This window comes from Girardinichthys multiradiatus, chromosome 15 (genome assembly GCF_021462225.1).
Source record: "Girardinichthys multiradiatus isolate DD_20200921_A chromosome 15, DD_fGirMul_XY1, whole genome shotgun sequence".
Taxonomy (NCBI): Eukaryota; Metazoa; Chordata; class Actinopteri; order Cyprinodontiformes; family Goodeidae; genus Girardinichthys; species Girardinichthys multiradiatus.
In genome coordinates this window covers 8,847,966-8,873,610 of record NC_061808.1, presented here as the reverse complement: position 1 = coordinate 8,873,610, position 25,645 = coordinate 8,847,966, and the positions used below count along the sequence as shown (strand labels likewise).

Sequence of the window (25,645 nt, the reverse complement as noted above, 5' to 3'; positions counted from 1 at the left end):
CATTGTTTTAGCGCGTGATGCTTTCACCAGTCAACCCCTTATTAGGCTTCTTAGTTATTGCGCAACCTATTCAGCTCAGCTTCTTGATTATTGCTCAATACTTTAGTCATGGTCACTGTGACCCACGGATGCTGTTGTTTCAGCCATGGAGATGCCAATAATGGCCACACAGCTGGCTATAGTCGCCTCCTCCCTTTCTTCCTTTTAAAAGGATTCATTGTCAGCATACAACTGACTCTCCTCACTCCCAGTCATTCTACAGTTCTTTCCCTAATCTGTTCAGTTTTAAACTTTACACAGTATTACACAATCCATTCTTCAGCTTTCTGCATTTACTTTAAACACAGTTACAATTCTTTTTATTCATGATTCACAAATGATTAACGTTATATTTATTTCATATATAGCTGATTGTCAAACCTTAATATTCTTTTACGCTAATTCTCAGTTCTTAACCACATTTCAATCATACATCTTTCAACGTGTTAATCAAAGATTGCCAATTTCATGTAATACATGTGAAATAATTTAAAATGATCATACATCAATTTCTTTAGATATACGTGTTTATATTTTTGCAAAAAATAAGACAGATAATATGTGGCTTCACACAGGCCTTTCCAGTCTCTCTGTGCCAGAATATGAGAACACGCTTGTTTCACTCTCCACTGCTTCAACTGTGTATTTTAATAATTATTGCATGGATTACACAAAAGGATATTTATCGTAATTTTTATGGATTTAACTGTAGCAGTTAATGAATGTTGCATGGATTACATGGAAAGATCTCACCTTATTTTGACAGAGTGTATGCATGATTGTTTGACTTCTGTATTGGCTCTCTGATGAACTGTTAATATTTCAAGGCAGTGCCCTGCTCTTCCCAGCTAATTCCAGGAGATAGGCATTAACCACTACACAGCTCTGGCCATGATTAAGTGGGAATAGAAAATAAATACAGGTCCTTCTCAAAATATTAGCATATTGTGAAAAAGTTCATTATTTTCCATAATGTCATGATGAAAATTTAACATTCATATATTTTAGATTCATTGCACACTAACTGAAATATTTCAGGTCTTTTATTGTCTTAATACAGATGATTTTGGCATACAGCTCATGAAAACCCAAAATTCCTATCACAAAATTAGCATATCATGAAAAGGGTCTCTAAACGAGCTATGAACCTAATCATCTGAATCAACGAGTTAACTCTAAACACCTGCAAAAGATTCCTGAGGCCTTTAAAACTCCCAGCCCTGTTCATCACTCAAAACCCCAATCATGGGTAAGAATGCCGACCTGACTGCTGTCCAGAAGGCCACTATTGACACCCTCAAGCAAGAGGGTAAGACACAGAAAGAAATTTCTGAACGAATAGGCTGTTCCCAGAGTGCTGTATCAAGGCACCTCAGTGGGAAGTCTGTGGGAAGGAAAAAGTGTGGCAGAAAACGCTGCACAACGAGAAGAGGTGACCGGACCCTGAGGAAGATTGTTGAGAAGAACCAATTCCAGACCTTGGGGGACCTGTGGAAGCAGTGGACTGAGTCTGGAGTAGAAACATCCAGAGCCACCGTGCACAGGCGTGTGCAGGAAATGGGCTACAGGTGCCGCATTCCCCAGGTCAAGCCACTTTTGAACCAGAAACAACGGCAGAAGCGCCTGACCTGGGCTACAGAGAAGCAGCACTGGACTGTTGCTCAGTGGTCCAAAGTACTTTTTTCAGATGAAAGCAAATTCTGCATGTCATTCGGAAATTAAGGTGCCAGAGTCTGGAGGAAGACTGGGGAGAAGGAAATGCCAAAATGCCAGAAGTCCAGTGTCAAGTACCCACAGTCAGTGATGGTCTGGGGTGCCGTGTCAGCTGCTGGTGTTGGTCCACTGTGTTTTATCAAGGGCAGGGTCAATACAGCTAGCTATCAGGAGATTTTGGAGCACTTCATGCTTCCATCTGCTGAAAAGCTTTATGGAGATGAAGATTTCATTTTTCAGCACGACCTGGCACCTGCTCACAGTGCCAAAACCACTGGTAAATGGTTTACTGACCATGGTATCACTGTGCTCAATTGGCCTGCCAACTCTCCTGACCTGAACCCCATAGAGAATCTGTGGGATATTGTGAAGAGAACGTTGAGAGACTCAAGACCCAACACTCTGGATGAGCTAAAGGCCACTATCGAAGCATCCTGGGCCTCCATAAGACCTCAGCAGTGCCACAAGCTGATTGCCTCCATGCCACGCCGCATTGAAGCAGTCATTTCTGCCAAAGGATTCCCAACCAAGTATTGAGTGCATAACTGTTCATGATTATTTGAAGGTTGACGTTTTTTGTATTAAAAACACTTTTCTTTTATTGGTCGGATGAAATATGCTAATTTTGTGAGATAGGAATTTTGGGTTTTCATGAGCTGTATGCCAAAATCATCCGTATTAAGACAATAAAAGACCTGAAATATTTCAGTTAGTGTGCAATGAATCTAAAATATATGAATGTTAAATTTTCATCATGACATTATGGAAAATAATGAACTTCATCACAATATGCTAATATTTTGAGAAGGACCTGTATATGATGACCTTATGAGGTCTACAAACTCAGGTTTTCTGTATCTTGGTGTTTTGTTTCTTGCATAGTTTATCTTTCTATGAATTCTGACTGGTTTAGAGAGTGGAACTACTCTAACCTGTCACCATCCAAGCCCTAAAAGCCTCTTGAAGAAAGCATTTGGCAAACAGACTGAATTTTGTTTGCACATTTCTGGTCATACTGAGCACACAAATCACTTTACACTAGAGCCACATTCACCCAATCTTACTCACATTCATACACAGGTGGTTAAGTGCCAATATGTGGCAGGAAGAAGCTAGAACTGAACCCACAACTTGTAGATTGCAAGACAACTGCTCTTCCCACTGAGCCACAGTTGCCCACAAGTCTGCATAGTTTGTGTAATTGCAGTCCAACATCAGACACCACCATATTTTCTTCAGTCGTCTGTGTTTATGTGAAGTTTATGTGACCTCTTCAGTCTGAAATAAGCATACTTTTGTTGGAACCAAAGTTAGACAAAAGGAAAATGAAATTCAGAGATAGCCCCCTTAACAGTTTACATGAAGCCTAAATGAAAACACTATTCTTTTGTAATCTTATCTTGGAGATGTTGATCAAGCGTCAGGGCAGGGGGGGCCTGGGGCCTGGCTCTATTATGACTGGCTCCAGAGACTGGCTCCTCTGATCCACTGATTGGACATAGAGCCCCAGACGGGCTCAGAAAAAGCACCAGGGAGCGTAGTTATTGAGTCGCCATCTCTGGGTGAATCTCGATGATGATACCTGCTGCTAAGCCACATGTAGAGTTATTTCAACCCCAACCTCTCCAGACATTGTATCTACTTGGAAAATAACTTTAAGACTAAAATGTAATTTTCAAATAAAGTTTTGTTCAAGGTATTTTTATTTAATTTAAAAGAGGGTATGAATATTATGTAAATGTGTAAGATGTATCTTTATGGGCTGATTTCCACAAAATTAAATTCAAGCAGTTAAATCATGAATCATAATCATTTATGGTGGCTGCAGCTTAAGTACTTAGCTGTACTTATATGGATAAGTATTTAACAATTTAACATTAAATGTCTCCATTTAAATCCCATGTTTTGACACTAAAAAGCTACATTTAAAGCCTGGATGACTCTTCTGATATTGACAAACCATGGCAGATATATAGTTGAAACTAAATATACTAGATTTATATCCACTGTATAAAAAGACACATAATCTTTTTTTTTACTTGCAGTCATACATTAAATTAAACTAAATGTTTTCTGTTTTAGGTCAGTTTGGATCACCAAAACTATTCATATTTGCAAAAGAAAGAGAGAGACCCTTCAGAGAGATTTTTAAAACCTCTTTGAAAAATAGATGTTTAGGGCACGGCGCTGATGGTGTAGGGGTTAAGCGCGCAACCATATATGGAGGCTACAGTCCTCGAAGCGGCTATCCAGGGTTCGAGTCCCGGACCTGGCGACACTTGCTGAATGTCTCCCCCTCTTTCCTGTCTGCCTACTGTCAAAAAATAAATGGCCATTAGTGGCAAAAAAAATCTCTTTAAAATTAGATGTTTACATATATTTCCTTGCTTTTTGGTCAAATTGCCTGCTGTACTGTATGACTTTAGTCAAATTTTTTGGATATCCTTCCACAAGCTTCTTATAGTACTTTTCTGGAATTTTGGCTCATTCTTCTTTAGAGAACTGGTGTAACTAAGTCAGGTTTGTAGGTCGACTTGGTCACGCACAGCTTTTCGGCTCTGCCTCCCATTTTTCTATGAAATGGAGATCTGGGCTTTGGGATGGCCACTACAAAACATCAACTTTGTTGTTCTGAAACCACTTTGTAACAAATTTGGCGGTATATTTATGTCCACCGTCCATCTGAAAGACCCACTGTGCACAAGCTGAGATCTTGAGATGCTGCTTCTATATTTTCACGTAATGTTCTTTTACATGGTGCCTTCTATTTTGTGAAGTGCACCAGTCCATCCTGTTGCAAAACATCCACAGAACATGATGCTGCCTCCCTCGTGCTTTACAGTTGGGATGGTGTTCTCAGGCTTGCAAGCTTGCCCATTTTCCTTCAAATATACCTTTTAGTCATTATGGGAAAATTTGTGAAGGTATCTTTCTCTGAAAGCATTTGAAAACTGTAATCAGGCTTTTTATGTTGTTTTTAGAATACATTTGGAAATACTTTGTAGCTTCACCGCAATGTTCAGATGTTTTGATGCTTATGTAGTCAGGTCTGGCCTCAGACATTATCTATTTTGATTCACTTTATCATTGGCTTCCTTTGTTATAATAGATGGCTACATTCATATTATTTCCAGTCGTCTTGCCAATTGTTGTTGTTGTTGTGTTATTGTGGGATAAGGTAAAGTTGTACTTGTTTTGTTTTTTTTAATTTTAGGATGTGAGAAAAATTTACAGAAAGCGTGTTCAGAGTCTCCTGATGAATACCTGCAGCCGTTTAAGGACAAGATGGAAGCTTTTGTTCTTACCGGTGAGAATATGAAATAAAATCACTAAAACTCCTTTATTATATGTAGCATGTTAAAGAATGTTTGTTAATAAATAGGTTGCTTCAAGAATAAGACAACCTGCCTCCACAATTCACCCTTCTTTGGTCAGTTTAAATCTGCTTATCCTGCTTAAGATAATCTTTTTCATATTGTTTCTCTTTCTTATCTGCTCACTTTGTACTTTCTTTTATTTGTTCTAGTCCTGAGTTCTTTTTATTATATTCCTGTTTATTCTTTTCTGTTTTTTCTTTCAGTAGATATATACAGTATGTTGGTATCACGTGTGCCTCTGTAGAGCACAGACAGATGTTGTGTAGGAAACTGCGTTTTCTTTTGTTTGCAGAGCTGCTTATACAGAGCTCTGAAAAAGTAATTGCCCCCTTCTTTTGTTGTTGCTTTTTTGTCATTTAAATGTTTAAAACTGCCAAACAAATTTTAATATCAGATGAATATAACATGAGCAAATACTAAAAGCAGTTTTCAAATTAACATTTCATGTATTAAGAGGGAAAACAGGAATCCAAACCAGTCTGGCCCTATGTAAAAAAGTAATTGCTCTCTAAACCTAATGACTGGTTGTGCCAACTTTGACCCCAACAACAGCCGTCAAGCTTTTGCAATAACTGGCAATGAGTCTTTAACATCACTGTGGAGGAATTTGGGCCCTCTCTTGTTTTATTTCAGCCACATTGGACTATTTTCAGGCATGGACTATGTGCTTAAGGCTGCATCTCAATCATATTTAAGTCCAGGGTTTGAGTAGATCATTCCACAACCTTTGGTATAGAGTAGAATTCATAGTTCATCAATTGAAGCAAGTTGTCCAGGTCTTGAAGCAGCAAAGTAACTCCAGACAATCAAAGTGCGACCACAATCCTGTTTGTTGTTTTCTTTAGATGCTGCGTTAGTTTTAAACCAGATGTAATGTGATGCAAACCTTCCAAAATGTTCCCCTTTTATCTCTTCAGTTTGCAGAATATTTTCCCATAAATCTTGAAAATCTTTCAGGTGTTCTTTGGGGAAAGTGTTTTAGACGTTGCTCTGGGTTCTTTTTTACCTCCTGCATGAAATCATCGCTAGACCCTTGGAGTAATTTTAGAAGGCCAGCCACATATGGGATTGGATCACAACTGTTCTATCTTTTCTCCATTTGTTGATATTGTCTCTTACTGTTTTTCACTGGTCCAAAGCCTAAGAAATGGTTTTGTAACCCGTTCCAGGCTGATAGATGTCAGACATTATGTTTATCATCTATTCTTGAATTTCTTTTGGGGCATCATGTATTGCTGTTTAAGATCTTTTGGCCCACTTCATGTTGCTGTCAGGTTGGTTTGGATAATTTGAAAACTGCATTTTGTATTAATCAGAATTTCTGTGTCTCATTTTTAGGTAAGATGATCATTTTGATATGATATTCTCATTTATAAAAATTTTGCTTCTGATAATTTAATTTAAAATTTAGCTAACAGAACCATTGTGCTCTGTAGGCTCCCTAAATAATCTTCCCATGTCCATAGTCATAAGATAATTGTTGCTGTCATCACTTCAAGTCCAAAAACTGAGGCATCTGTGTGTGGGGGAGATAGGAGGGCTAGACACCCAGATAGGGATCAGGCAGATTTTGGCATGACCGGGTGACTTCTGCCTCAAACTCTTGGTCACTGAGCCTTCTTACCTGCTTTTTTACAGTCAAAATGTTTTATCTGAGGCACTTAATGAGATGGAAAGGCTTTATTTTGATACACATCAGGGTCTCAGTATTTGTCTGAAACCTGGGGCAGACTGCTAAAACATTTAGTGAGAGACAGGTACAGATAATAAGTAGACTTATTTTGTCATAATGGCATTGCAGTCTCAATGGGCCCACTGTTGAAAGACTGACTGTGTAATTGACGTTTTTAAGAGACTAAATGATCGTCTGGCTCCATTAGACAGAGTCATCATCATACTAGAGCTCTTCAGTGTGTCCTTACAAATATCGAAATCCAAACGGTTTTTATGTGGCCTATAGCAGAATACAGCCTTCAGAGAAGGATTGCACTAAACGCTTCTCCATGTGTTTCTTTGCAGCTCGAAAGGAGCATGCAGAAGCTTCCTACCAGCTGATGACTGTGCAAAAAAGGTGGGCATATTAAACTCTTACATGCAACACAGTGTCCTTAATTTTAATGCCGTCTGTTAATGCAATAATTGCAAAAATTAATAACATTTTCACTTTAAAGTGCAGGATACAAATACTCACAAATAACTACTGCTATTAAAATTCTTTCTGACAGACTCGCTTTCATAGAAAATAAATACTGTTGAGGCATGTTAGTTGGGAAAAGTGATGACTTCCTTTGCTTGAAAAAAGGAAATAGCATCTGGATCTCTGCCATACTGTTTATTTTAACACTATAAAAATCTAAGATATCATAAAGCTTAAATGGTTTTATTAAAATAAACAAAGATCCCTCTGTTTCACCTATTAATCATAGTGTATGAAAAAAAACCTGCTTATTTTCCTCATTTTGCTAGTGATTGCTCTTTTCTCACAACATCAGCCCCCTGCTGCTGCAGCTGTTTGGAAGCAATATTTAAAAAATATCTAGATGCATGTGTACAGTTATGGTCATTTCAGCAGTCATCTTTAAATAAAAAAGTCACTAAAACTAAACTAAAGTTTCCCTTTGCTGATGTTTCTTAAACAATTTTGAAAACAGAAACAATTAAGTAATTATAACAGTGGTACTAATAGTGATGCAACTATAACTTAGCAGTAAAACAGAGATGGAGATTAAAAATTCTTTGGCTGGGTGTTTATTATCTTTAGTGATTTTTGAAACTCCGGTCTTCTCTGTTCAATGTTCTTTTCTATTTACAGATCTTTATTCCTGTTTTCTTTTGTTTGTGTTTATTTTAAGTTTTTGTGCAATTATTATTATTTTTTTTTTTTATTGTTTAGAATCTCAGTTAATTATTACTTTTTTTTATTCTGTGCCCCTTGTATTCACTGGCAATTCTTTTTCATTTTATTTTTGGTATTCATTTTACTTTTCTCTTTTCAGATGTGAATTTTCTTAATATTTTATTCAGGATATTTTTATTCAGGATATTTTCTTGCTGCTTGTCTGCCCTTTAACATGATTTATTATTTGGGTTTAAATATCTTGTTTAAATGTCTTGTACTATCTGTGAATTTGTGTAAATCAAACAATGATTGAATTTAGTTTCATTTAGTTTACCTATTTAGCTTCAATTAACAGGAAAATCCTCTCAGAGCTCCTAACAAAAACATCAAATACATGCAACTCAATGTAATGCAGTTCATTACAACTAACCTGCAAACCATTGTGTGAACAAATCAATTATAAGTTCAGTTATTCTCAGATGTAATATTCACAATCAGTTCATAATAAATCCAATATTAATGGCAGTCATCTCACACATAAATTGCATTATTTACCTGTGACGTTTTGCAGCTGCATTTGAACGTGAGACAAGGACTTATTTTTTTAACCATTGTCTGCGTTGCAAAGATCAACACACATCTATTTTACCTAAAATAATGTTCCCTTGTCTTTCCCATTTTGAAGAGTGTCTAAGAGAAATAGGCGTATGTGACAAATTATATATATATGCCCCAGGGACATAGGAAATCATAGATTACCAATTCAAATATAAAAATAATAATGATAATAATTACAATGAGTCCTGTTAAATTTTGTAAAACAAATTGTTAATGTAATTTTTTTTCTATAAATCACTAAAATTAAGTATTCTATTTTCTACATTTATCAATGTGAGATCATGCTACTGCAGTAAAATATGAATTTTCTTAATGGATTGTGAAACATTTTCATCGGGTATACCAACAAGTGTGAAGAATAATTTCCACTTCCATCTTGCACTTATTGTTATTTGTATTCAGTTTTCAGGACGTTGCTCTGTACTTTGGACTCAAACCCAAACCAGGAGAGGAGGAGGTGACAACCAGTCACCTCTTCACGCTTTGGTTTGAGTTCTGTGCTGATTTCAAGGTCAGGTGGAAGAGGGAGAACAAGAGTTTCTCAAAAGAGAGGTTAGTAATTTGTTTGAATATGTACTTTTCATATTTTCAATCCAGTTTGCTTTAGCTCCATTTTTATTCAGGTAATTATTTTGGTTTTCCATTAAACTGGGATGAGACATTGCAAGATTTCTGTTGCACATATGGTTATCAGGGCACTCATCCCTTTCAGGGCATCTTCCAATCCTTTTCCAACACTGGTTTACTTTGATGTCTTCTACACATCCATAAAACCCTTTATGACAGCATTCTGGTGCCATAAACTAGCCACTTGTTTCTGCAACAAATGGTATCTTCCATTTTCTGAATTACCCCACTGTGACCCAGCCATTTAATCAAACAGGTTAAAACAGGCTCAGCTGTCAGTGAAGAGGATCACTGGAGAGAAAAAAGTTGAGACAAAAAAGATCAACCCCAACAGTCTGGTAAGACTGGAATGAAATCCAGACATTTAAATATGCAGCCCTGATTAATATATGCACATTGGGGCATTTTTTCTAATCTAATCAGTATGTTTATGTATTGGTTTGCTTGTCTTTACTTCTAATCCAATACTTTGCTTCCAACAGAAGGAACGACTGCGTCAGAAAGAAGCTCAAGTGACTTCACCTTAAAACATTCTGGCTTATAATAAATATCCACAGAAATCTGGAGCTAACTTATAGTGGACCATGACAGTAAATCAACATTTTTATCAATCATCCATAACATTTTTCACTTAATGTCACTACAACACTTACTCTAACTTTGACAACCCTGTAATTTATGTATAAAAATGTAGTTGGTCAATATCTAATTATTAAATAATTTAATTGTATTTCTTAATTAATATTACTTTTACTAAAATATACATCTTGTATGGATTTTTCCTGTATTTTTTCACAAATAAAACAAAAATCAGAAAAGAATTATGTGATACAATACCTTTTAATTGTGTTTTATTTACATGTAACATTAGAATACATGGTACACAAATCATTCACAGCTGTCACAAATTGACACAGAGTAGCATCAGGTTCTGCAGTGCAGAAAAAAACTAAAAGGAAACAACTCAATAAATTAGAATATCATTAAAAAATTTATATTTTTTAATAATTCATTTTAAAGTGAAACACTCAGCATTTATGGATTCCTTACATGCAGAGTCATATATTTTAAACATTTACATCTGCTTAGTTTTGATAATAATAGCTTGGAACTAATTGAATACCTAAATTAAATATCTTAGAAAGCAAAACATTTACATTAGATTAATGCAAATAAGATTTTTTTTTTTTAAATACAGAAATGTTTTGTCATGACCTACACAATAATGGGAAAGAATGCTGACTTGACCAGCAGACAATCAGACATCCTTGACAAGGAGGGGAAGCCACAAAAGGTAATTGCTAAAGAAGCTGGCTCTTAGAGTGCTGTTTCTTTATTTATTAATGGAAAGTTAAATGGAAGGAAGAAATGTGGTAGACAAAGGTGCACAAGCAACAGGAATAACCAAAGCCTTGTCTGTAAAGCAAGGGTGTTCAAGAATTTTGGGGGAAATCCCACACAGAGGACGCAGCCTTTGAAGAACACTCCTCCAGACTGGATACATATCAAAGGTACCCGAAGTAACCTCTTGAACTATAATGGTATAATGGCATCTAATAATTGTATCCGTGTATGGCACAATCCCGTGACATGCCCAGGTTGTGAGGAACCATTACTAATTGCCAAGATCTGGGTCCATGTGATGAATTTCACCTGCAGATGACCACCTAAAACACTCTAAACGTCTGTTAAAATCTTCTTTCCAGCAGTACAATAAACAAGTTTCATCAAGTTCCTCACTCCGGTACCCTGACTCTGTTTTTTTATTTATTTATTGTCGTTCATTTTTTATTAATGAACGACAGTGTCATCCAGCTGGGGTTCAATCCGTTTTAATATTTACGCAGCGACACTGTTTTACGCGTTGGATCCTCTTCCTTCGAGTACTGGGCGTCTGTCCCGGGCAGAAGAGGGTGTAAGTAACGGTGCTAAAGGTTAATGGTTTGCAAGCGGAGCAGGAATGAAAGACGCTGCCGTCCTGGTAAGTGTGCCGCGGGATGTAAAAAGAGTTGCACTGTCCGTAGCAGAAGCGGTTGATGATGGTGCGGCTCAGGCAGCCTGCCTCCTGGATGGTCTGCTTCAGCGGCTGCGTCTTGCACCAGTCAAGCCGGAGATAACGGCGCTCCGTTACCAGCAGCGCTTCCTGGCTGGACTCCAGGATCTCGTCGGTTGAGCCTGCAGAAGCGGCACCGCGGGAGAGAAGAGCGCCGATGGGTGGCTGTAGACATCCCTCTGATTCATTCCGTGCGTATTTGTTCGGATACGGGTGAACGCCTTGGAATGTGTTGGTGTCAGCGCTGCTCGGTGGTGGGAGTAGCAGAGCCAATACTGCTTTAAATATCAGCCATGAACGTGAATGCATCATTGCAGCTGAAATAAAACAAGAGTTAGTCACTGATGGAGAGCATTTTACGCACAGCTCTTACGCTCGCCATACGCATCAAATTGAATTTATTCCCAAATGCAGGAAATAGAGTCTGACATAGTAGCTCAATTTACCTGCTGCGTGTTAAATTCCGAAAGAAATCTTTGTCCTGTCAGAGTCAAAAAGATGTGCTCACTCAGTTAGTCCTGAGTCCTCTGAGGTGGCTTTATGACCCTTACGTTACAGCAGAACACTCCCCCAACCCCGATCCTCACTTAATCTGTCTGAAAACGGAAAAAGGGGAGGGAAAAAAACTCCTCCAGACTTTGTCAATGCAGATAAGTCGTTTATTTGACTTTACAGAACAAAAACAGAACACAAACATTTTGACAAGATGCAGTAAACAAGATAAGTCGCTGCAGAGAATCCCAGCTGCAGAATATACTTCAAATATTTGCCATGCTACAGTCAAGATGTTCATAAGCATCTTTTAAATAACAAAGCAAGATTTAGGGATATGAACTTATGAGACAAGAGAATCATGTTGGGACATTAAAATTTAACAAAATGTGAGTAAAACTGTTATCTGGACAGCTGTTAATAAATACATTATGATTTAACCTCCAGATCAATATGTCTTTATACATCTAATAAAACAGAAGCAGATTTACTTTACACTGGTAGATAAATATTTATCTCTACACATTTTGGGTTGAATCTGTAATTGTGGAATCTTAGAATTAAAATTGGTACAAGTGACTTTAAATGGCATCAATCTTTATCTGTGAAAGGATGTATGAATACCTTTATTTTCTTTTTAAATGTAGTTTCAAGCTCAAAGTTTGAAATATTGTCCTGTTTAAAGCTTGACGTATTTTCTTCATAAAAGCATTTGCCAAAAGAGTTAAAAACAGACTGTTACTAAAGTTCTGATTAAATGTTCCACAACAGAGCATTAGGATCATGTTTTCATTGTTTCACTGAAAAATAAGTTTTTATAACCAATTGTTTATTTTTTAGCTTCATGTTTAAAAATTAAGATACTTTAGGTGCATCACAAGATCAGGGCTGGTTTATATGCTGAAATATATGAAAATAAACAACACTTCCAGCATTTATTCCAAAAACACGATCCCTGTGACGAGTGATAGAAATCCTTAAATGTGCAGCGTAAAAACATTTATTTGAGAGAAATACATCTTCCGAGTTTGAATTCCCAAATATCAGATAGTGGGTTTACTGGGAGCTGCGGTGGTCGATGCTTCTTCCTCATCTTCCTCTGAGAAATGGGGAACAGATTTCTTGGCGACCACATTGTCCAGCCGCTGACCCAGTAAATAGGGGTTGATGCTCTGTGGACACAGACACGATGAATGTGGATACAGTTATGGTCAGGAGTAAAGTACACTCATAGACATTAATGTATTAATTTTGGACTTATATTGGTTAATTTGAAGCATTCTTTTTCAGAATGGACTTGTTCTATAACAAACTACTTGATTTAATTTAGAAAAGCAAGAATTAGGTACTCAAACTTGAAATAATTGTATATTTTTTCTAATCCACACAGGGTTAATATTATACATAGGCCCTCATATATACATACTCAAAGTAATAATTGGATAATTGTCTGTTGGCACATTGCATCTGAGCATTGCATCTTTCTGTAACCCTCAACAAGAGTCTGACTTAATTCTCACTGGATGTTAATTCTTCTTGGTAGAGATAGTAAAACTACACTTGGTTTCCTGATCGATATCCAGCTTTTAAAGCCTATTCCATAAACTAGAAAGCTGAGGTTAGGGTCATTCCACAACTTCACCTGAATCAGGTTTATCCGTTCTAAACCCAGTTTTGATGTGTGTTTGGGATCATTGTCCTTTTGTAACACTCAATGAATTTGAGACAATTCAATTTGTACACAAAATTTTAAAAAATCACTAAAGTTGTGTTTTTTTCATTTCACCCCGCAAGCGCACCATCATCCCAGTAATGAGTCTATGAGTGATTAACGTCTGACTGGAACAGGGTATTTTATGAAATAATTCAATCTTTTCAAATTCAAAAATGATTTACTCAAACAAAACAAAATAAATTAATGTTTTGTAAAACACTTTGAGGTTTCTCAGATATAATGCCACAAAGGAAAAAGTATTTTTTTAAAAACTACAGAGAAATATCATACCCTTTTTCTTCTCTTTGGTCCTCCCTTCAGCTTTTGGTATAAAAGCTCCTTGTTCTGAAAGAAAACAAAATAATTCATTTGAAAACAAAATCCCGATTTGTGTGTCTTTGGTTGATAGATAGTCCCCATGCTCTCAAATGAAAAAAGACAAAACATGAAATTACTCATTAAAGGACATAAAAATGCTCCAAACTTAAAGTACATTGATTAAAAACATAAATTAAAAAGTTAAAACAAAGAACTCACACTTTGTAATGTACCCTGAAGTACAAAGCATTGGTCTGTGTCTGGTTCCATGTATGAGGGTACAGTCAGAAACCACTGTGTTGTACAGGATATCTCAATCTAAAGTAAAGTCTTTGTTTTTTGTCCTATCTAAACTTATTTTTGCAAACTACTATGGAAAAAAAAAAAAACCGGAAATAAAGCACAAAGAAGCACAAAGATCCAGTAGTGGCGCACTAACCATGCTCTAAATTAAACATTTTTGTTGGAGCATTTGAGGGCTGCACGGTGGCGCAGTTGGTAGCACTGTTGCCTTGCCCTGGGTCTTTTTGCATGGAGTTTGCATTTTCTCCCCGTACATTGCGTGGGTTCTCACCGGGTTCTCACCGGGTTCTCCGGCTTCCTCCCACAGTCCAGGGAGGTTAATTGGTTTCTCTAAAATTACCATTAGGTGTTAATGAGTGTGTGCATGGTTGTTTGTCCTGTATGTCTCTGTGTTGCCCTGTGATGGATTGGCGACCTGTCCTGCCTCTCGCCCATAGACTTCTGGAGATGGGCACCAGCTCCCCTGTGACCCACTATGTAATAAGCAGTATAGAAGATGAATGACTGAATGAATTTGAGACAAACTAATCAGTTCGAAGCTTCTGGTAAGAAAACAATTTGAAACTATTCAGAAATTAATTTGTTTGAGAGTTTATAATATCTACTGATTTTCCAGGCATGTACTCACCCACTTTCCCAGAGCTGGGTAGTCGTGCTCGGGGTCAAAGAGGTGCTGGTGTTTCTGAAACTCCCTGCTGAACTCAGCTGTGTCAGGAGCATGTTCCAAGCATCCATCTGCTGCTGCGAGCACACAAAGACAGAGTGTTCTGCTCACTGAATAACTGTGAATGAAACATGTTTTGCAGGTAATAACAAAAAAATTGTATGTATTATTTGTCGTTCATATATTATACCCTCAATTTTCACTCTCTATACAATTGACATTTACAAACACTTCAAAGAGACACCACCAACATACTTCACAGTTGGAATTGTTTTCTCAGGTACCCAAGCGTTTCCTTTCTTCTTTCTCATAATGTAACGGTAGTTATTATGGGCAAACACTTTTTTTAATTTTAGTTTTATCAGGTCACAGAAATGTTTCCAAAAATTCCATAGGTGTGAATGAGTGTGTGCATGGTGGTTTGTCCTGTATGTCTCTGTGTTGCCCTGCGATGGATTGGTGACCTGTCCAGGGTGTATCCTGCCTCTCGCCCGTAGACTGCTGGAGATAGGCACCAGCTCCCTGTGACCCACTATGGAATAAGCGGTATAGAAGATGAATGAATGAATGACCTTCTCTCCCACATTATTTTGGCATTCATTAATTTTTTATTTCAAAGTCTGTACGAATATTTACACTAGTGGTTCAGAAGACATGGGAAATGAAGGTTACAGTGAGAACTTCTACCTGTCTTTCCCAGGGGACAAGGATTTGGAGGGTCTGGGTAGCTGTGGTCATCACTAAAGTCTTTGGGAACATTGTCGCCTGTCAGCTCAGCCACAATGTTGGGGATGTTGCCATAAGGACCCAGGTGCTGCAGGCCTTCATGAGCACCACCTGGTGGGGGCAAAAGACATTACAGGCATCTGTCTTCTTTTTCTACGTTTAAAAAAACAGCATAATTCTTAGCTTAATTCGTACACTAACACCAATATCTTAACATAATACGAACCTCTATTTTACTACAGTAATTAGGACAGTATGTGTCCAATTTGATTCTGGGTCGTATAGGCCTTCCTGTCTATACAGAAATGTACAGCTTTTAAAAAAACATTCAAATCAAAGCTGGCAGGGACAATACGGGCAATTCTACATTGATAAAGAATGTGCTTTCATATGATCATATCTGTCAATGGAAACACAGAAAACCCTCAAAAACAGGCTTTTAAAATTGTATTTATTGTAGATTCTAATAAAAAAGGGAGAAAAGTTCATATTTTTTTAAAGATGATTAGAAAAAATGAGAAAGGTAGGCTTTAAATAAGTGATAAATTAATGCAACCGATAAGTGATTACCCTGTATGCTCTGAGGCCCGACGATGTTTGTGGCCTGATGTGCAGGGTACTCCACCCGGGGCCGAGCGATGCCTAGCTGCTCCATGACGCCATGCAGCAGCCGCTGGATGTCGGCCTCTGACACCTGGTCCACCGCCGTGCGGGGATTGCGGGCTGGGGCTCTGCCGAGCTGCAGGCACAGCAGTATACCGAATAAAGAGAGCCGAACCGAGGGTCCCATCTCTGTCATCTGCGGGGGTGAAGTGCACACTAAACATATTTGCACAGATGGCGCATAATCATGAGCAAACAGCCTTTTTACCCCTATCAGAACATATCTAACCTGAAGGGTGACCCATAAGGGATGGAGTGAGCTGTGGCCCATACAAACCGTAAGGGTAAGGTTGTTGTTTGTAAAATGGAGTTTCACATTGATGATGCGCCATTCTCTTTGTGGACAGCCTTGGAATTAGCCCAAATGATCCGAATACACATTAGATTAAACTACTTGCCCTATTCATTTGTATATGTTTTCATTATATGTATGATAAGAATTTTACTCAAGCACTGAAAATAGCTAAAACTTAAATTTCTGTTTTTTCTTACCTTGAACGCGTAGACCGAAGGAGTTGCCTACTCCTCTATCAAGCAAGCCATTATGGAAACAAGGTTTTCAGTTTTTCTGTCAAAGTAAAATGTTACATCCCACAGCTGTTAGTAATTCAGAAGCAAATTTCAGTCTATTTTAAGCTGATTTTATAAGTTGAAACCAATCTAGGAAGCACCAAACTGTCGATATTGTATAAGGATTCAGGTTATTTTTTTCAGAGGTAACTTGCAGCTAAATTTTCTATGCATTAATACATTATATACGGCTTGGCAACCATTTTTTAATTAATAATGCGGGCTCTAAAATAAAACACGGAGGTAATATTAATTACAGAAAATAACCAAGGACATGGGCAGTAAAATGCGTCAGACTCGGCAGCATAAAAGCAAATGTACAAAAAAGATTAAAATTTAAAGTTATAAACACGTTTAAAAATATAGAACATGGTATTACGATTAAGGCATTACCGTTCGGCTTGCAACAATTGGCACAATAACTCATTTTTAAGCGCAGATTTGTTGTAACCGTCTGCATGATGGTGCTTTATTTTGAAAGAATTTGTCACATTTCCGAAGTTCTGCAACGTTTGAACGCGCTTCACGGATTAGATGCAGTTGCTAAGAGACCACATTTCCTAATATCTCATTGGTGGCGCACAGTGCCAATTAACTCACAACATATTTCCGCTGACCTAATTATTCATAATACTTATTCCTAGTGCCAACTTAGGAATCGTGCAAAAAACAAAATCAAGAGGTAGGCCTTTTTGAACAGCAAAGACTGATTAATCAATTTGAATTATTTGCATTTTAATTATATTGACCTTTTCTTTCACTTTTCTATACACAGCACCTTTCAAAAGTATAAATCTTGATCCTTTTCACATTTTGTCACGGTACAGATACAATCTATGCATTTTATTGTAATCTTGTTTGTTAGACCAATACTAAGTAGTGCACTATTGGGATTTAGGAGTTTATTACAAATAAAAATCTGAAAAGGTGGGTTGCACTTGTGTTCATTCTCTTTAATTCTGACATCCCTAAATATGATCAATTAATTCCATTCAAGACTGTAAAAAAAGTTAATAGGTATGTAATCTAATCTCAATTTAAGTACAGATGTTCTGTGAAAGACTCAGAAGTTTGTAAAAGAATATTAGTGAACAAACAGCATCATAAAGACCAAGGGACAGTGCAGACAGGCCAGGGAGAAAGTTTAAGAGACGTTTAAGCAAGACTTAGTTTTTAAAATCAATATCCTAAACTTTGAACATTTCACAGAGTTCTGTTCATTCCATCATATGAAAGTGGAAAAAATGTCCTAAATTGAAACCTAAAGACGTGGCTGCCCACCTAAGCTGGCAGGGTGGGCCAGAGGACATTAATCAGAAGCAACCAAGAGGCCATAGCAACTCTAGAGGACCATGAGAGCACACAGGTCAGGTGGGAGAATCTATTTACAATCTACTTTTATCGTGCAAATTACAAATGTGACATATATGAAAGGGTAGCTAGATGAAAGTCATTGTTGAAAGAAAGCCACAAGAGGTCCCATTTAATGTTTGCCAAATTGCAGATAGGGAAAACAGCAAACATTAGAGAAGGTTATTTTGTCAGATAAGACCAAAATTGTACTTTCATGCTAAAAGCTAATGTTGGACTTCACTCTGAACATACCATCCCCACAGTGATGCATGGTGGTGGCAGCATCATGCTATGGCAATGCTTTTCTTCAGCTAGTCAGAGTTGATGGAAAATGGCTAAAACTAAATACAGGGAAGCCTTCAGAAAAACATTTTCGTGGCTGAAAAAGACTGGGGTTTAAACCAAAGATTATCTTCTAGCAGCACAATGACCCATGTATACTAGAATGGTTCAGAGCACAGCATGTTACTGAGGACTTGCTGTAATTGCAGTGAATGGTGGATTTTACCAAACCAACAAATGATTTTGAGGGGACTGGATGCCATACTTGTCAGATTTTTGTTTGGAAACAAGTTTGAAAAACATGTATTCCTTTTTCTTTCCATGTCACAATAGTATGCTAATTTTTGTCAGTCTATCAAATGCATTGAAGCTTGTTGATGTACCATACATAACAAAATATGGGTAATGTTCAAGGAGTATGGATATTTGCAAGGCACTGCATTTGTAACTGTGAGAAGAAAGAAAACAGTTCAAGTACAGAAAGGCAACATTTATGTCTCATAAAAGCATTTATTTAAAAAAAAACATCTTCAAAGATATAACAATAGCCACTCTGTTCGGAAATATTATTCAGAGATGCACAGACATGAGACAATCAGCAACATTGGTCGGATCATGGTGAAGAGCGCCTCCTCCAGTTTGTGAGCTGCAGTCTCTCCATGGCAGTGAGAACAGAAGTCTTGTCTGGAGTGTTGAAATATTCCAGAGCATCTGCCGCAGGTATGAAACCTTGTTCTAGAAACATTTGTGTATTAATATTTCTTTCAAAAAAACTGAAATGTCTTCAATTTTAAAACTATGTTTACCTGCATTAGGCATACAAGTCCTAAACAGCTGGATGTTGGGGAACATTCTCAGGCCAAGGCTTCTCTTCAACTTTGGTCCATCTCCTGACATAGAGCTTTGAGTTGGAAGAGTAGGACTTACCTTTGGTTTACCCTGAACCCAGGACACCGTCTTCACATATCGTTTTACTAAGAAATTAACAAGCAACTTTAATTACAATTTGCATTTAAAAGCCTTTGAGGAATAACTGGTAACATTTTACCTTTTAAACTGTGTCTCTTCTGGTTTCCCTTCTTCTTGAACACATCTCTTAGATGATGGATATTCATAAAATACTCCATGCTGTCTAGAACAGCTTTGGGAATAACACCTAAAATGGGATGTGTTTAGAAGCAAGTAGGCAGAGACATTTTTAAAAACAAACACAAAGGATGAAATCTATTACCAAACAAATGAGGACATTCCACGAAGTTGCGCAGGACAAGAACTCGAAGTTCAAGTCGTCCTTCAGACATTTCTGTTTTGTTTGGGGGTGGTAAGAGACAGGGAACAAAAACTGTGGCCAGATTGGTGCTGGTCATCAAGTTGTCAGAGCATCTGATTGAAAACAGAGAATGAAGGGAAAAAATCTATGTATAAAACATACATAATGTACATGTATAAAACTCTGAGAAAAACAATTCTGTAAAATTATGTAAAATTATGTAAAACAAGAATTAAGAAAAACAAAGTGCTGAAGCCAGAACTGATCGACAGTCAACCTGGAAGTTCATGCACCAAATGAAACTCTAAAATAAAAGTAAAAAAAAAAAAAAAAAGAAATCAGCATTTAGTTAAATCTAAAAGATTTTAACGATGTGCAGTAGTGTTGTTTACAGTGGTCCAATACGCCTGTCTCGCGTTTTTAAGGTTGCAGCCCCAGAATCTGGAAGCAAATAAAACTGACAGAAGATGCGGCAATTAACCAGGAGCTGAAAAGATGTTTGATTTACTAAGACTGCGTCTCTTTGTTGGAAGAGTTCATTTCTAACAAACAGCAACAGAGCAACCTCATGTTTTACATTCAATGTCTGCCCTTTGATTGTTTTAACTCAAACAGTATGGTCGCCAGGAAACAAAAGTTTCTTAATCTTACTTTTCTCTCTTGTGTTTCAACGGCATAAGAAAATGCTCTCCCTCAGTGCAATGTCCAATCATTGCCCCGATTATTGATGCATACATAATCTGATAACCAGCTAAGCCTGGCTGTCAAAGTGTTATTGAGATAATGCTTTTTTGTTCTTGATGACAGTGTTAATGTTGCATAACCTCACTTTGGCATGCTGAAAACTTCAAGCAAATCCTACTGAAAGCAGTCCAACCTACTTTCTAATTAATTCCGCTAATATTTGTTTGCCCACTCAGGCGCACTAATATACTGTAAAGGAAACAAACTTTACCATACTTAACTGAGTATGGTAAAAAGAAAAAAACTAGACAGGGATGTTTGGACAAGTATACATCCTAATACAAAACTTTTTATACCTTTGAGAAACTTTGTGAACAAAATCAAACAAATAATGTAGACAGGAGGAATTTTTGGCTGGAAGCAAACAGGAGAGTAGCTGAAGGGCTGCCATCCTGTCCTGCAGGTTGGACAGTGCCTGGGCTTTTAGCAGGGCTACATGGAGCTCAGAGGGGAAGAGTGGCTCTGGAAGCTCCCTGCAAAACTGTTTGATGAGGGTGGCAACATCATAGGGGAGAGCGGTGGACAGGGACTCCTCCCCATGATTCAACTTAGCCTAAACGAGAAAATGTTTTAGTGTATGGTATCTATAAACATGGAAAATAGATAAAATAGTACTGGATCTGACCACTCAATGGCACCACAGTAAACGGTGTTATTAGAGGATAGAATTTACCCTTAGGACCTTGATGCGATGAAGAGAGCCTGGTTTTCTGAACAGGCCGACAGTACAAATACGATCCAACAGAAAAGAGCAAGCATCCACTAAGAAGCTAAAACAGAAACCAAAATCGAAACTTTGGATTCAACCGAGTTGATCAAGGTAATCGGTCTTTACTTTCTGCATCCACTTACCAGGGTACAAGACCAAATTCTGGAATGTACTTTCTGGCTACATTTTCCAGAGGGACCCCAAACACCTTTGCTCCACTGCAGATCAGTCTTCCTTTCTTCTTCTCAAAGTTCTTTACAGAAATCCCATAAAGAACTTGAAGGTGAAATCGAATCACATTACTGTCTGTAATCTTCATTTCACTACCAAGACGTTAAAAACTAGCAATTTTCAGTTGGTCACCATAAACTGTGGAAATCACTGAGATAATTCACTTGTGGACATGGACTAGGTTTTATTATGCTCATCAGCTACACCTGGGACACAGAAGGTGAAGAGAAGTGTTGCATTCAGGTGACAAGAAGAAGATAGTTGAAATGAGTTGCCATCCTAAGGTGAAGATTACCAAACATTTTACACTCACCTTTGTCTTGTTTGAAATAAATGCCTGTGGTTGCTTGGGAAAAACTGTATTTTACTCATTAATTCAGTGGTTATCAATGTTAAGATAAAAATAACACATTACATAACTTTGAAGGACTGATGTGCAAAACAATTAAACCAAAAACACAGTCATTGAAATGTATAAAGACATACACAATGCATCAAAATGCAAAATTTCATTTAAAAACACTTTTTTATGTTTTCTAAAGGCTCTCGGTCAACAATTCGTACGTCCATTTGATACATATGTGTTTCCATTTTCTCCAAGCCTAATGCCATAATTGTTTGGACCAGTCGACTATTATAAAAAAAACAAAAAAACACATCATGAGCCCCGATCAAACCAAATTAACCATACATGACCACCAGCTGGTAGATATAATTTATTTGTGTCAAATAACAATTCTTAATTATCAACTATGAGTATCTTATAGAAAACTTCCTGAGATCCTCAGTTATCAATGCAGGAACTGAAATGATTTGAAATAATGAAGGAGCAAAATGACCGACTCCTGCTCTGTGAGTGCATTGGTCATTTCACAGTTTTGTAAAATTTCAGTGTTTGACATTTTGTAGCTAACTTTTTCACACTAGAAAAGGGAATGCTTGCTATGCCAGTTTTTTGCTCCCAGCTTTTTGTTCTGTACCTATGTCATTGCAGTCATTTGGTACCTGCTTTGACAACAGGTGATTTAAAGTAAATCTCTTTATTATACCCATAGCTTACAGTACGGAGATTTGTTTATGTGCCCCCACAAATCCTATCCACCAGCAGGAGGTCACTCACGGTAATTTTGGTATCATTTGGGTTCATAATCTGTCATATTTCATAGTATTCTTCTGGCCCAAACAGAGATCAGATCCACAATGAACGGCAATAGGGTATAATATAAAATTGTTAGAATATAGTATGTAATCAATTCAATTTGAAATGAGTTTTGAGCATTTTTTTAGTTACACGTTTTCTAATTCATCAAAATATTTAACTACAAAGGGAAAAACAAATGGCTTGTTTAGATGTACAAAATGAAAGTAGGTTGGGATGAAATAGTGGTATGAATTGACTGAGCTGTTTCTGATATTCCAGTCTGTTTATGGAGTGCTTTCTTGTATTTGTGCATGGAGGCTTCGCCAAAAGTTATGACTTTGAACCCCATGCACTGAAAAGAGAGTAGACAAGTTTACTGATGTTTGAATGCCTAGTGTGGAACATCTTTGGAAACATTTACTTTTTTTTTTTCACAAACTACCACATTAACATTATATTTTGAGAACCTGTGTGGCTTAGTAGTAACATAAACCTCTAGGTGCACTTGTAAACTAGTATCAAATGAACAGCTTTCTGATGAATGAACTGTTTTTTTTTTAAAACATAAGATATACAGGTCCTTCTCAAAATATTAGCATATTGTGATAAAGTTCATTATTTTCCATAATGTCATGATGAAAATTTAACATTCATATATTTTAGATTCATTGCACACTAACTGAAATATTTCAGGTCTTTTATTGTCTTAATACGGATGATTTTGGCATACAGCTCATGAAAACCCAAAATTCCTATCTCACAAAATTAGCATATTTCATCCGACCAATAAAAGAAAAGTGTTTTTAATACAAAAAACGTCAACCTTCAAATAATCATGTACAGTTATGCACTCAATACTTGGTCGGGAATCCTTTTGCAGAAATGACTGCTTCAATGCGGCGTGGCATGGAGGCAATCAGCCTGTGGCACTGCTGAGGTCTTATGGAGGCCCAGGATGCTTCGATAGCGGCCTTTAGCTCATCCAGAGTGTTGGGTCTTGAGTCTCTCAACGTTCTCTTCACAATATCCCACAGATTCTCTATGGGGTTCAGGTCAGGAGAGTTGGCAGGCCAATTGAGCACAGTGATACCATGGTCAGTAAACCATTTACCAGTGGTTTTGGCACTGTGAGCAGGTGCCAGGTCGTGCTGAAAAATGAAATCTTCATCTCCATAAAGCTTTTCAGCAGATGGACGCATGAGGTGCTCCAAAATCTCCTGATAGCTAGCTGCATTGACCCTGCCCTTGATAAAACACAGTGGACCAACACCAGCAGCTGACACGGCACCCAGACCATCACTGATTGTGGGTACTTGACACTGGACTTCTGGCATTTTGGCATTTCCTTCTCCCCAGTCTTCCTCCAGACTCTGGCACCTTGATTTCCGAATGACATGCAGAATTTGCTTTCATCCGAAAAAAGTACTTTGGACCACTGAGCAACAGTCCAATGCTGCTTCTCTGTAGCCCAGGTCAGGCGCTTCTGCCGCTGTTTCTGGTTCAAAAGTGGCTTGACCTGGGGAATGCGGCACCTGTAGCCCATTTCCTGCACACCCCTGTGCACGGTGGCTCTGGATGTTTCTACTCCAGACTCAGTCCACTGCTTCCGCAGGTCCCCCAAGGTCTGGAATCGGCCCTTCTCCACAATCTTCCTCAGGGTCCGGACACCTCTTCTCGTTGTGCAGCGTTTTCTGCCACACTTTTTCCTTCCCACAGACTTCCCACTGAGGTGCCTTGATACAGCACTCTGGGAACAGCCTATTCGTTCAGAAATTTCTTTCTGTGTCTTACCCTCTTGCTTGAGGGTGTCAATAGTGGCCTTCTGGACAGCAGTCAGGTCGGCAGTCTTACCCATGATTGGGGTTTTGAGTGATGAACCAGGCTGGGAGTTTTAAAGGCCTCAGGAATCTTTTGCAGGTGTTTAGAGTTAACTCGTTGATTCAGATGATTAGGTTCATAGCTCATTTAGAGACCCTTTTAATGATGTGCTAATTTTGTGAGATAGGAATTTTGGGTTTTCATGAGCTGTATGCCAAAATCATCCGTATTAAGACAATAAAAGACCTGAAATATTTCAGTTAGTGTGCAATGAATCTAAAATATATGAATGTTAAATTTTCATCATGACATTATGGAAAATAATGAACTTTATCACAATATGCTAATATTTTGAGAAGGACCTGTATAGGGCACAGGTGTTGGAGTAGTTGCTATTAGTAGTACAATATTTTGTTTGTTTGACACAATTTTGGGTTATGAATGCACAACCCAAAAAAAAAAAAAAAAACAAACGAACTGGTCATCTAGTTAGATTATTGTTATGTTAGGTCATTTCAAGTTAGGTCATTACAGATGTTTCTGTTGGAACATTTCAGTGGTGGTAACTCCACTAACCCACATGTATAGTCCAAAGAAGCCTTTCCTTTGAACCTCAGAACATCAACATGCTAAATTTCTTTGCAGCGCTCCTATATCAGCAGCTCCTGACTTCCACAAGCCCTTCAAGTTGAAGGTGGATGCAAATGCTGTTGGAACTGGAGCGGTGCTCCTACTACATGGATGTGATGGCATCAGGCACCCTGTGTCCAACTTCTCCTATAAGTTCAAGCAGCATCAGCTTAACTATTCTATCAGAGAGAGGTGGAGGTAGAGACTTTACCAATGTTCCTTTTATTTCAGCATTTTGAATTTTATGTTGGTTCTAGTACAGACCCTGTTGTGGTTTATACGGATCACAATCCTTTGGTGTTTCTAAACCGCATGTACAACCACAACCAGAGACTGATTTTCCGGACCCTACTAGCTCAACATTATCTCGACATCAGACACAAGAAAGGAGTAGACAATATTGTGGCCGATGCATGGTCTAGGATGTAATTTGAAACAATCTGTGTAGTGGAAAATTAGGGGTTGATGTTTTTGTGACAGGTTTATTCTCATGGAGAATGTTATGTCCATTGACATCTTGGGGCTCTCGCTAAAAGAGAGCTTCTGTCTTTTGTTTGCTTGCAGGCCTGTTGTGACACCTTGATGAACAGCTTCGGTCATCCATTGCCACACCCCTTCCCCTTGGGCATCTGTGATTTGGTTGACTGTGAAACTTAATCCTGTGTACTGAGTGTCTGACAGTAATTCTGTGGTTAGATTTCTTGTTTTGGTGAAATGTTTTAATTAAAATATTTTGTTTTAGAGGGGATAT

General features: G+C 37.8%; 3 protein-coding genes across 4 annotated transcripts in view; 1 reads left to right on the top strand and 2 right to left on the bottom strand.

Moving 5' to 3' along the window:
• fmn1 (formin 1) overlaps nucleotides 1-10,049 on the top strand; it is a 39,035-nt gene extending 28,986 nt beyond the window's left edge. For both annotated transcript variants that reach the window (XM_047387610.1, XM_047387611.1), the window contains exons 17-21: nucleotides 4,967-5,059; nucleotides 7,149-7,200; nucleotides 8,989-9,138; nucleotides 9,470-9,551; nucleotides 9,696-10,049. In XM_047387610.1, coding sequence (XP_047243566.1) covers nucleotides 4,967-5,059; nucleotides 7,149-7,200; nucleotides 8,989-9,138; nucleotides 9,470-9,551; nucleotides 9,696-9,740 — 422 coding nt within the window. In that variant the 3' untranslated portion in view covers nucleotides 9,741-10,049. The remainder of the gene's footprint in view (nucleotides 1-4,966; nucleotides 5,060-7,148; nucleotides 7,201-8,988; nucleotides 9,139-9,469; nucleotides 9,552-9,695) is intronic.
• Nucleotides 10,035-11,844, bottom strand: grem1a (gremlin 1a, DAN family BMP antagonist). The gene is made up of 2 exons (XM_047387615.1): nucleotides 11,713-11,844; nucleotides 10,035-11,583 (listed from the first exon to the last, which is right to left on the bottom strand). The coding sequence occupies exon 2, from the start codon at nucleotides 11,576-11,578 to the stop codon at nucleotides 11,036-11,038; it is 543 nt and encodes a 180-aa protein (XP_047243571.1). The 5' UTR covers nucleotides 11,579-11,583; nucleotides 11,713-11,844; the 3' UTR covers nucleotides 10,035-11,035.
• Nucleotides 11,845-11,911: 67 nt separating this feature from the next.
• Nucleotides 11,912-21,498, bottom strand: LOC124882464 (neuroendocrine protein 7B2). The gene is made up of 13 exons (XM_047388876.1): nucleotides 21,218-21,498; nucleotides 21,039-21,135; nucleotides 20,662-20,918; nucleotides 19,583-19,734; nucleotides 19,400-19,507; nucleotides 19,158-19,325; nucleotides 18,735-18,799; nucleotides 16,639-16,665; nucleotides 16,054-16,282; nucleotides 15,445-15,594; nucleotides 14,722-14,831; nucleotides 13,764-13,817; nucleotides 11,912-12,930 (listed from the first exon to the last, which is right to left on the bottom strand). Exons 1-13 carry the CDS (start codon nucleotides 21,391-21,393, stop codon nucleotides 12,802-12,804), a joined length of 1,722 nt encoding a protein of 573 aa, XP_047244832.1. The 5' UTR covers nucleotides 21,394-21,498; the 3' UTR covers nucleotides 11,912-12,801.
• Between the last annotated feature and the right edge of the window lie 4,147 nt (nucleotides 21,499-25,645).